At 38.9% G+C, this 12,893-nt stretch overlaps 1 protein-coding gene across 2 annotated transcripts in view; it reads right to left on the bottom strand.

Annotated features, from left to right (window-relative positions):
- Window positions 1-12,893, bottom strand: part of LOC111866196 (solute carrier family 41 member 1) — a 46,878-nt gene that overhangs the window by 19,959 nt on the left and 14,026 nt on the right. The window contains exons 1-2 of one of the 2 annotated variants that reach the window (XM_023854924.2): window positions 6,649-6,753; window positions 1,483-1,798 (exon numbers count right to left, since the gene is read on the bottom strand). In XM_023854924.2, coding sequence (XP_023710692.1) covers window positions 1,483-1,734 — 252 coding nt within the window. In that variant the 5' untranslated portion in view covers window positions 1,735-1,798; window positions 6,649-6,753. Of the gene's footprint in view, window positions 1-1,482; window positions 1,799-6,648; window positions 6,754-12,893 lie in introns of those variants that run through there. The other variant, XM_033752139.1, reaches the window with a different exon arrangement.

Here is a 12,893-nt window from a genome sequence, read left to right as displayed (position 1 = left end):
GTTATTTCAAAGAACTGTACACTTCTGAGGCCTTGTGCTGTTTGTACTGTGGTGGTATTTCATGATGGAGAGTTCTTGGCTCCACACCTACCTACCCCCCATTCATAAATTGAGGACAACTTCTTGCTGGCTGTTTGCATTTGCTTATCCAAGATATTTGCAGTTACCTTCCATATCTGGAAGCCGTTTTCTCCTTCCGTAATCTCAAGACATATCATGTTGTGGTGCTAAGGGAGATATTTAACATGACAATATATGACACTGATACAGTAACAGAATGTGTGTATCAGTTTTCACTTCTTGGATATGGAGTTCGAGAAAACAAATGCAGATTGCACCCAATAAGAGGCCCTGAGAGTGTTAAAAAACTCATAAAGCAACATTAAGCTATGCACAGCATTTGCTGAAAGCACAGGTCACAATTAAATTAAAGGCGCATAGAGAAAAACAAACCACTAATCAGTTCCACTTATGAGGTTACCAATTCTTTGTACAATTTTTCATAAATACTCAATAAATTACTGTAATTGCAATGAATATGAATATGGGAGAATGCATTAATCAATGCAGTTGGTTTACAGGCACTTTAACTTAAATCGTTATGATAACAGAAAAAAGGTATAAATTATAAACATGGAAGTAATGGATAAGAATTCTGATAGAAAATAGGGCAAAGTCAACAACTGGCAAGTCAACAGAAAATAAAGCCTTCATTTCTACATTTTCCATATTACTGATATTTTTGTTACACATCTGGTGTGTCTCCACGTTAGTGTTCTGTAAGAATACTGTTTATTCCAATTAAAGCTGTTCCTAAAACAAGCATTTAAGATGCATCCATTTATGTACGATGAAAGACTCCTTACAACAGGCAACTTACACTTCTCACAAATCAATATTCTGTTGTCACTTTCTTCATATACAGGCACCTGTGAGAATAAAAAGCTAGCTCACTACCATATGTACTGAGTCAATATTTGTTCACTGGTTAGTAAAATTACAGTTCTAGTGTAGTGGTCCCATGAAACACATCTGACAGCAATAAACCCCGTGACACGAAACAATCATTTTCTAAGATTTGCACATATTATCATCAACACAATGCAGAACCACATATTGTAGAATACTTCATTAAGCTCCCAAGAATAATCAGCCAGTAGAATACTTACAGCCCATCATGTTTCCAAGCTATGAAATGTGATTTTTAACACTGCAGAAAATTAAAAGCATAACATCATTAGAATAATCCATGCAATCCCGGGGTCTTACATCATCATTTAAAAAATTATACAAACACTGGTGACTTCACGATATATCTTAAACTGTCAAGAGGGCTGCTTTCAACATCTTCTCTAAAATTCACTGGTAACTGATTTTATTGAAAGTCATTCATTCAATTATGTGTATTTGCACTATGCTGCATGAAACAGCATATTTAATCTTCAAAACACTGGCAAGTTTGCTACGTATTACTAGACTCACCTGAACTACATCTAATACTAGGCCAGCTCCCACCATTCCAAAGCCAGCAATTAGGAAAGGGATGAAGACTTGGATTGCTATTGACAAGTAAGTCTCAGAATGATGTGCATCAGGAGAAGCCAGCATTTTGGTCTCAACCACCACATCTGGAAGGTGGCCTTTTTCTACATCTTCTACCAGTGAAACCTGTGCCCCTCCTTGGGACAACACTGCCCCTGCTCCATCCTCCAATGTTAGCATGCTCAGGTGCATATAGCGGTGGCACTTTAGAGTGGGAGGGGGCAACAACAATACATGCCCACTGCCAGAGCACACCCTGCAAACAGATAACTCCTATGGATAAAACTAGTCAGGACTAGACAAAATGCATGGAAACTAGGTTGCATCAGAGTAAAAAATAGAGTTTACTTTTTCAGATTATGCTATGTGTTAGAATTGCTGTCTGGATCAATAAAATTTTACTGCAGAATACTGCAGAATCTTGCAATGTTTCACTTCTAAACCTATCAATGGATTTCGATTAGATTTAACATCACAAGTTTTCATGCCAACATAATTTTGGTCTGCTTCCATTCAACGTTACTTTACATGACACTCAAAATTAGCTTACAGAATTTTTAAAAAGTGCAAAAGGGTTTCTGACAAAGGTTATAAATATTAATGAGGTCCTTAATATGTAACAATATTTGTATGACCTACTTCCCAACAGAATCTCTTAATATTTCATTCATTAATCTATCTGTCCTCCCATTAACTTGTCCATTCACCCATAACAACCCACCCATTCACCACCTACATGAATTGTTACCATTACTGGATCTACAGCATTCCCTGTAAAATGAACCCAATGTAGGGACAAACTTTTCATGACCATTTCTGATTCTAACAAAATTTTGAAAGCTTGTTGGGTCTCCTTCAGAAGTGACATCTACGAAATTTACTTTCCTGCGGAGATACAGCATTTTGAAAGATTCAGATTTCCTTAAATTTTGTCTCATTCTGATTCACTTAAATGCTTGTTAACTCTGATCTGAATTAACTAACTAAAAGCTCTTAAGTGAGGCTTTCATTCAGTATGTCATTCATATTTCAGGGCACATTAACACTTTGACTTCACATTGGCTTATGAAAAACAGAGAGTGAAATGCAAGTAAGTTTTTCTCACAACACTTAGTTATCATTTCTATATATCTTTGGGTAGTATGAAGTGGGAACATGAAAGTGACAAGAAGATATGATTTTCTGGCTGCTGCAGTTCAGTCGTGAGCTGTTGCTGTTAGAAGCTGGTAGCTGAGGCCGGGGACAGTTCGGGAACCCAGAGGAAGGGGAACGTTCACCACTACCAAGCAATGGCAGTGAAGACGTGACTGTGGACACTAGTGTGTGTGTGTAACAGTGAACTGTAAAGTGTAGTCATATGCTGTATCAAAGAGTTCAACAAATCTGGTCATCAATCCAAAACCCGTCTATACACACACCCATACACATAACATTTTGCCTGTAGTATTATATATGGATGTGAAACTATATCTTTGACATTAAGGGAGGAGCACAGACTGAGAGCATCTGAGAACTCTGAGAACAGGATATTGAGGAAAATATTTGGACCAAAGAGGAAATAAGTAGTATAACACTGGAGAAAACTGCATAATGGGAAGCTTCACAACTTGTACTCTTAACCAAATAAAACCAGAATGATCAAGCCAAGGTGGATAAGATGGGAAGGGCAAGTAGCATGCATTGTGAAGAAGTGTATACAAGGTTTTGGTGGGAAAGTCAGAAGGAAAGAGACCACTAGGAAGACCATGTGGGAGGATAATATTAAAACAGACCTTAGAGCAACATGATGGGGTGTTATGGATTGGATTACATAATTTGAATCAGGATATGCACCAGTGGTGAACTTTTGTGAATATGGCAATGAACCTTCAGTTTTCATAAAATGTTAGGAAATCTTGAGTGGTTGAGTAACTGGCAGCTTCTCAAGAAGGACTCAGCTCATCAAGTGAGTTAGTTATCAGTCTGTCAGCTAGTTAGTTAGTTATTTTTCATTTTACAGCAAGAATGGCTAAGTTCCTAATAACTGTACCACAAAAAACTACAGAGATAAAACATTCATAGCTTTGGGCCCTCTGAGCAAATTACTACAGCTACCAAGAGAGCACCTCAAATTAGGCCAAGGCCACTTCCTTCCATAACCTTTGTAATTCATTATTTACTACTTATCTCACACAGTCTGAACTACCGACAGCATTGTTAATTAAACTGCAACTAAATACAGTGCCCAATATTACTGTTCCAACATAAGGTTACATATCCAGTTATTAGACAAAAAACATACTCTAATCAATGCAACTTCTCCAATTTTTCAATCGTCCTGCAATTTGTATTAGCAGTATGTAGTAGCAACTGAATTAAAGGCAGGCGAAAACACCCTTCTGACAACTAGAACTTGGCAGCATTACTGCCACGTAATCTCAGTTTCATAGCTAAATTATAAAAGTAAGAGAATATTCAAGATGAGTCAGTAAACAATGAGTGAAATTCTAAGTTTGATTAGGACGGTCACACAAATTGTGTAGTTTATCGTTGACATACACTGTCTCAAATACAGCATTTTAATAGTTCTTAAATCCATGTTAATGTTATTTATGTGAAACACATGGCTGACTGTTGTGTGGTTTAAAAATCTATAGTCTTTCTGTATCTTGCTAGGCCTGTCAAAGTGTCCCATATCACCATCAGCCACACATTTATAGGGTTCCTGTAAGACAGGCATGCCAAACTCAGCTTGTACAGAGGGCCACCTCAGTCCTATAAATAATAGTCGAGGGCCGTACTTCAAAATAGAAATATACATTAGATTTTGATACAAGGAAATTTAATTATATTTATTATTTAGGAATAATTTCAATATAATTACCTAAAGTGGAACACTTATATTTTGTCCATATATCAAACATGTAATTTTACCTTCTATTTCACAACAGAAATAAGCGATTTCCCACTTTTCTTGAAAAACACGGTGCTCACTTTCAGTAGTTCTCTTTTTGCTACTTGAATTTTTTGAAAGCGACATTGCCCTTTAATAGTTACTGTACATATACAAGAAAACTCGTAGTTGATAATTTAATGTTTAATTATAACCTTTATAGGTTCATCACAATATAACATCAGCACCTGTCGCTGTGTGAAAAAGAACTGAATGACAATGTACAAGAGACTACTGGACTAGTAGGAAGGTGTATCTTGTCTCAGTGGTCATAAAAGTGAAAGTTTGCTAGCAGCCCATTAGAAAATGACTGGGGGTTGCAAGCTAGTTTTCAAGGTAGAAATCCCTTGCACTTGTCTGTCAGTTACCACCCTCCTTGCATTCTTCCTACACCTCCAAAAGGGATTCTTGGAAATACTTGGGGTGGTGCATTAACCTTCTGAAATACAATAGTTTGTCCTTCACGAACTTTACAAACTGTTAGTTGGCCAAACCCTTCTGCAATTCTCAGAATCACTGTTCCTGCAGCCTGCTAATTTATGTCTGCGTAAGACTTCTTGTCTTCTGGTCTGTTGGGAAATTGTCTTTACAAAAAAATATTTCTACTAAAATTTTAATATTGATTTTAATAGCAATTAGCTCTAAAAGTTGAGGGGCCGCACTTTGTGGCTATGGGGGCCGCATGTTTGACATGGCATTGGTAAAGGTAGATGTTAGTAGACTAAGAGCAGCTAAGATAAAGACTTTTAAGAAGTACAGGAGGGAAAACAGGGAGAATGAAAATTAAAAAAATCAGAAAATTCAAAGTATATACATTGGAAGATTACTTAATAACAGAATAAGATGTTACGGGCATGTATGAAGAACGAACAGAGCGAGAATTTAAAAACGGTCTTGAATATGAAAATAAAAGCAAATGCCCATGAGAAAGACTGATATCAAGATGGGAACAACCAGTTAGGAAGATCACATGCAGGAGACAGGAAGAAAACTGATGAGGAGGGGCTTTTGGGAGAGACCAACAGAGCAACTTTATTGTTACATGACCTTAATTAAAGCAGAAACACTAAAGGAAGGAGATCTGAAACCTATGACATAATGCCTACACATCTTCCAAAGCTCAGGAGGAATAAGAAAGAAGAGTTAGATCTTCTGAGATAAAGGCAGTGTACAACAGATGTCTCAGAGGAATGTGTCACCTTCATCTTCGGGGCTGAAGAGTTAGTCATGCAAGAGACCGCTCCATAGCTCAAGCGGTTAGTCGCTGGTTTCCCACAGCGGCGGCCCGGGTTCGATCCCGGGTATGGTCAAGTGGGATTTGTGGTCGACAAAGTGGCGCTGGGGCGGGTTTTCTCCGAGATCTTCGGTTTCCCGTCGATCTTCATTCCACCAAATTCTCCATCATCATAATCACCCGGGGCAGGCTACAATAGGCCAATCAGTGGCCGCCGTGCCGAGTGGACCCAGCTGCACTCCACCCCCCTTAGCGAATTAAAAAAATATTTTAATCATGCAAGAAATCAGCATGAAGCAAGCACTCCCAGAAGATAGAATTCTTCATAATCACTGCTGTGAGAACCTCAAACCATACACGAGGACAATGTTGAAATTTAAATTTGTAGATCTGTAGATCATCACACACTGAAGGGGTCACGTCACAAAAATTTGTATTTTTGATGACATGGCAACACAGCCAAGATAGTAAATATATCTGTCAAATTCAAGGCAATATAATATTTATCAATGAATGATTATTATATTGAATTTCGATTAAAAATATGACTGAATTCGTCACCGTAGCTGACAACATTTAATGAGAAACATACAAATACAGGTTAGCCCCCACGTGCACTAAATTTAACCCGCTCATAGAAAGACGAATTTTCAATTTAACTGAAAAAGGTATGCTAAATCACAACATACACTGAAGTATATATATATTTTTTTCATATTAAAATGCCATATAATGCCATAAAATATTAAAAAATTAAATGATCTAAGATGAACATCCTTACAAACATATATTACATACGCGAGTCACGAACCACAGGTTGAGAACAAGAGTTAAACTCATCACTATTACTTCTGCAACACATTATATGCGAAGAGAGCAATGAATCACATTTTCTAATACACATTTCATATAATATAAATGCTTAAAATATTATTCCTACCAATAATTTTGTAGCGCTGCCTACGGCACGCTCTTTTCTTCCGGCGATCACATTTCCCTTCACAATATTTAACCACATCAGCTACTGCGGTAACCGTTGAAAGCCAAAGAGCATAGACCCGGTATAGACAACCATAGACAACATACAAGGAGTATTGGAAATTGGTGTGGTGGAAACTGAGATTTGATACAACACATTGATAGAGCCCGCTATCTGTCGATAAGGCAACATAGTCAAGATAGTTGGCGATAGTTTATATAGCCTATTCATGACAATTTGAAACAGCTGCATTTGCTGCTGAAGACAAAGGGAGCCAGGAATTTTAAATTTTAAGTACGTGCTCACGGAAATACATATATAAATTTGTAAAATAATTTTAGCTTTTAATATTAGATCTTTTTTTTTTCTGTGAATACACAGTTTTCCTCAACCCAAAGACACGTTGTTTCCCCCTCCAGAGTTCTCGATCGAAACATTCTTCATCCTTGAGGTTTCTTACTTGCATGCTGCCCCAAATCCTTATCCTTTCATGTGCTAACTGGTCTGCCGAGCCTCCTTTTCCCATGTGGATTCCATTCTGCAATCTGTCTAGCAATTCTGCGGTCTTCCAATCTCATGACGTGGCCTAACACCTTAACTGCTGTTCTTTTATTTCTTGTAATATGTATTTGTTCAATCCTATTTTTCTTCTAATTGTTTCATTTCGAATTTTATCCATTCGTGATATCCTTGCCGAACACCTTAGATAAGCCATTCCTGTAGCTAATAATTTTTGTCAGTTTCCGTTTTATTGACTATGTTTCTGTTCTGTATGTTAATATACTTGTTACTATTGATTTGTATATTAATAGTTTTGTTGAGTGTAAATTGTTTCTGCTCCATAAAACTGAATTTAGAATGCTAATAACTCTTCTTCTTCCACTTATCCTTTTTTCCAGTCTCAAGGTCAGTTGGGCTATTCTCTTAATCTGTTAATTCTAAATACTTAAACTGTTTGACAGTTGGAGTTGTATTCCTGCTGATTTGCAATCCCTGTCAATGATCTGTACCTAAATATTACGTTTTCCCATAATTTATTCTAATACTATTCTTCCATTTTTCTCCCTACATAATTAATATCCTTTACTCCTCTAGTAATTGTTTTTTATTGCTAGTGGGGTGGGACTAAGTCCCTTGTACTGCGGCCACTTCTGGCCTATTGTACCAGCCCCAGGTGATAGGGTGATTGTGGAGCAATTGGTGGAATGAAGATTGGCAGGGGAAACCGAAGTACTCGGAGAAAACCTACCCCAGCGCCACTTTGTCCACCACAAATCCCATTTGACCAGACACGGGATCGAACCCGGGCCGCCGCGGTGGGAAGCCAGCGACTAACCGCTTGAGCTATGCCGCGGCCTCCCTCTAGTAGTTACAGTTCGATCATCTCCAAAGAGTAAATTGTGCACATAGCAGTTTTCTTCAGTTTTAACCCCATTCATTTACCCTTCCTACATCATTCTTCCAGTGCTGTAAATTGTATATTTTGAACAGGGTTAGTGACATTGGTCATCCTTGTAACAAAACACTTTTTGTGGCCTATGCAGGTTGTGTAAGCAACGGAAGCAAACACGGACGAGCTGCTGTGCAGGCAAGTGAAATGTATAGTTTACAATCACGATAAAGGCCATACAAGTTTAACTGCATGTCACATTCGATTCTGGGTAATGTTTCATTATGACATGGACTAAGCCCCGCCCAGGCCGCGCCATAGCTCAAGAGTTTAGTCGCTGGCTTCCCATCGCGGCGGCCCGGGTTCGATCCCGGGTCTGATCAAGTGGGATTTGTGATGGGCAAAGTGGCGCTGGGGCAGGTTTTCTCCGAGTACTTCGGTTTCCCCTGCCAATCTTCATTCCACCAATTGCTCCACGATCACCCTCACCTATCACGTGGGGCTGGTACAATAGGCCAGAAGTAGCCGCAGTACAAGGGACTTAGTCCCACCCCACTAGCAATAATAATAATAAAAAAAAGCCCCGGCCCTGGTCTAATTGGGCACTAATGTGACATCGTTCCCTGGTCAGTGTTTGTTGATGTATGCTCTATAAACATCCTGAACATACTACACCAAATACATAATTTAAAAGTCAAAGTCGTCTATTTCAACCAGAACTATACTGCTGCTTCAACTTAGAAACGCCGATCGCAGAGGCCGCGAGGTCTAAGGCGTGAAATGACTTCGCGCGCTAAACACTGGGATCATGGGTTCGAATCCTAATCGAAACATGGATATATCTCCGCATTTCTTCCGTGTTTGTGTTGTCCTGTGTTGGCAGCGGCCATGCGATAGGGCTGATCACCCTTCCAAGGAGTCCTACCCACTGTCCTTAAGACCCATATTTATAGATTAATTATGATGGAAAAGAGGCCAGAAGGCTTAATATGAAATGTAAGAAAAAAGAAGAAATTTTAAAGCAAGAAAAATGAGGGGAATATTGGGAGGAGAGGCTACCAAGCCTGGTAAGGCAGTTTGCTATATAGATGTTATCCACGGCCTCAGGAGTGTTCATTAGCCTGGGTGTTCAAGGATGTTTTTCACGTTAGGTGCTGGGAAATACGGTAGACAGGCCTCGGGTATTTTATATTCTCATTAACTGCGAGTTGTATGATTTGAAATTATCATCTTGGAGACTTCAGAGCAAGTCATTTAATTTTGAAGAATTTAAATCGGAAGGGCTGTTTGAGATGCATGCAGTAGCCACTTGGAACAGCATTCACCTGAAGACTGAGTAAAATCAAGAAAACGTGTGTTGAGATGACACGTGGTTCACATAAACTACATGCAATAATTCAGTTACTACCTCCCAGAAAGTACACCGTGTCTCCAAGGGCGGGAGGATGGAAAATTCAGTAAATTTGCTTACAAATGTATTAATCTGTTTACGGATCTAGAACTACATCGCTATACTGGCGCCAATTCTACGAGTAATTTAAATTTAAATTTTTTGAATTAATATCTGGAAGATTTTCTTATTTTCAGTTACTATCTTTAAAAAATGCAGGGTGTTGGCGACAGAAGCCTGTCTTGCCCCATACCTGCATGCGTCTCCGTTACAAAGACCAGTCAGTTAATGTTGTTTAGGGAAGTAATCGCTGTTTATTTTTTGAGAATCATACAAAACCCATAAATGCATTCTTTGGGTACAATGCAGGAATTCTAAATGTTAGAACATGCAGTATATTGAATGGCGGTCATCGACTATCCTAAACCGATTTGTCCGCCACAACAATGGTAAAGATAAAATGGCAAAGATAATTGTAGGAAACAGGTTTTGGCCCATTTTAAGATAGAGAATGTTCTGACATTTGCCTGGAGTTTCTGAAGGATATCACAGAAATTTGTCAGGTTGACCTGAAAACTTAATACTTGGGTATATTTTATCAACAATTATTTATTGGAGTCCGCCGTAACATAACAACATAACGGTCAAGGTTAACATTACCTTAGCTACATGTTTCGGATTTTAAAGCCATCTTCAGGCTAAACACATGATTACTATATTCACACACTATTGAACTGCAATTTCATTGTGACAGTAAAGCTGGATACTTGATAACTGTTACATTATAAAATACAAGGTATAAAAATACAATGAAATTTAAAATTATTATAAAACGAATGTTACAAACCACTAAGTTTTCTCCATACAATGTGTGTGGGAAAGTATATTGGAAGCATGTGATTGTTCCTGTATTTGGTCCTTAATAACCATGTATCATCAAGATATGAAACATGGACCATATAATGCTGGTGTAGTTATAAATGGCACGTGGGAAGGGGTGTGGGTGGAAGACGTATCCTGTTCATATTATCTTAATATCTGCATAAAGTGATCGCGAGAAACCTCGAAATGACTTAGACGCTATGGCCTGCGATGGAGTATCTGAACAGAGTACAATGAGGGAACAGAGGACGCCAAGTAATTACAACTTCATATGGTGCACTAATGAAGCAAGATTTGGGTGCAAGGTGCAGCTGCGAAATGTATGAGACGATAAAACCGAAATAGATGTAAGAGAAATAGGTTGTGAATGTGTGAAAAAATTGAGGTGGCTCAGAATTTTGTGATGACAGTGATGAATTAAAGGAGTTTCCTCAAACGAGCGATATGAAATTGCACTTCACAACGCAGCGACACTGTACTGTCACTTTAAGTTCTGTTTCACGACCGGTACTTAAGTTAGTTCTGAAGTGATGAACAATGACATGTCAGTGATATACTGATAACATAAATCGGGTACTGTTTGGAATTTAGTGGCGATAAAACACGAGAAAGTTGTGTGCCGAAACTGGCAGAAAAATAATATCACTGAATTAAATTTAACATATTTCTTAAAGATAGTTAAACTGTTTACCAACTTACGTTTACAAGGTCGCTTATCCCCATACAAAATTATGATATAAGTAGCATAACCTATCGTCAGTTCAAGGAGTTAAGAATTCAAGTGGACATATGCCTCTATTTAAACATTTAGGCCTCTCAAGACAACGTTCCACACAAAACCAATCAGATAAATATTATTTTATATGTAGCCCCACATACTGTATTTGATATAAAAGAGGGAAGTTGCTGCTGAGTAGGTCCAATCCTGCTTCGTATTTGGGAGATCCCGTGTTCAAATCGTAGCTTCATGGTTTTCCTCGGCTCTTTCATGCAAATACTAGGCTGGTACCTCAAATTAGACCCAGACCGCATCATTTCCAATTCATTACTCACTAATCATCATATCATTTGACACTGTGTAATATGAGCTACTGATAGAATCGTAATCACACCATAAATAAATATACGTGTATGTGTAAGTGAGACAATTATGGGATCATTTATCCACTATGCTTTTATGCATTTCGCCTTGTTTAATAAACCACGTAAGTAAAGTAAAGCTATCCCTGTAACAGGTCGTGAAGGTCCATAGGGTTGTGAGGCGTTGAGGGTCCCACATTATCTAGACAATCGGCTCAAAGACGGCCGTAAATTTGTCAGCCTTACGCGCCGGCCGCGCTTTAATTAATTCCAGGTACTCATTTCTGTTAGAGGCTGAGTCGACCCCAGGGCCATAGTGCAGCTGGAAGGATTAGGTCAATTGAAAAAATGCAATGACCTCATCGGGATTTGAACCCGCGACCTTCCGGCTTGTAGCATAGTGCCTCAACCAACTACGCTACCCCTTTGATAAAGCACGGTGACAGGTAAGTGGTAAAGATGTCTCTGTGCTTAACTAATTGTTGATGTATAGATCCATATTTTCTTGACCTCGGCATTAGCTGGAGGTGAGCGGTCAGCTTCACGCCCCGGCCGCTTTACCCCCAGGGAAAGAGCCCTCGGTACCCATTGGATAGAATGTTGGGTAGACCTCAAAGTCGGTCTGGACGACGTGGAGAAGAGATAATTCTTTACCTTTCCGGGACTCAAACTCTTACCCCTCGGTCGTCCAGCCCGTAGCCAGTCGCTATACCGACTACGCTATCCCGGCTCCCACCAGCATGATGACAGGGTAATGAAAAAGTTTAAAATGGTACAACCCTGTTCTGTCTGCTCTAGCTACGTGCTAAACAGGCGGGAGTAATTTCTTGGAGGAAATGGACTCTTGTATTCTCACCATTGTGTCTTAGACCGACTACCGACATGCCAGCAGGTGCTCAGTAACGGTTAATTAACTTCGTTAAGACAATCTCTCGAACCTTGGAAGAAGACGTTCTGAGTACATACGGAGCGATAATGACTGGAGATGTAAAGAAATGTTTAGTTGCTGTGTTCTCTCAAATTACACAAAAAACTTATTCCTAATTTTGAGAAATTTTTAATTCTGGTTTCTTATTATTGGATTTATATTGTCACGTGTATCGGTGATTGAGGCGCGGGTTTGGATTGGTAACTGGATTTATTAACAACCTACAGGTTCCAACTACACATAATTATTACGCTCTTGCTGATTTACACAATTTACAATCACTCCACAATAATCTTCTCAGTCTATTTCCACTAGTCTTCACTACCCGCTACCTGGCAACGGATTTATAACACAAGAACTATAGAAGTCTCACTAAATTACACATTCCCAATCCCACTGCATTATAGCACACATAAAGTCTTCAAATCACACTTTAACCTTCCATCGTTTAAACGTGTTAACCGAACCACTGCATAGCTACGGTCGCGGCGCAGACCCCATAGAAAACAGTCTCTGTTGTTGAGGTTTCTACTGAG

Source organism: Cryptotermes secundus, unplaced genomic scaffold, assembly GCF_002891405.2.
Source record: "Cryptotermes secundus unplaced genomic scaffold, Csec_1.0 scaffold599, whole genome shotgun sequence".
Taxonomy (NCBI): Eukaryota; Metazoa; Arthropoda; class Insecta; order Blattodea; family Kalotermitidae; genus Cryptotermes; species Cryptotermes secundus.
Note: the sequence above shows the minus strand (reverse complement) of the source record. Positions and strands in the feature narration are given on the sequence as shown.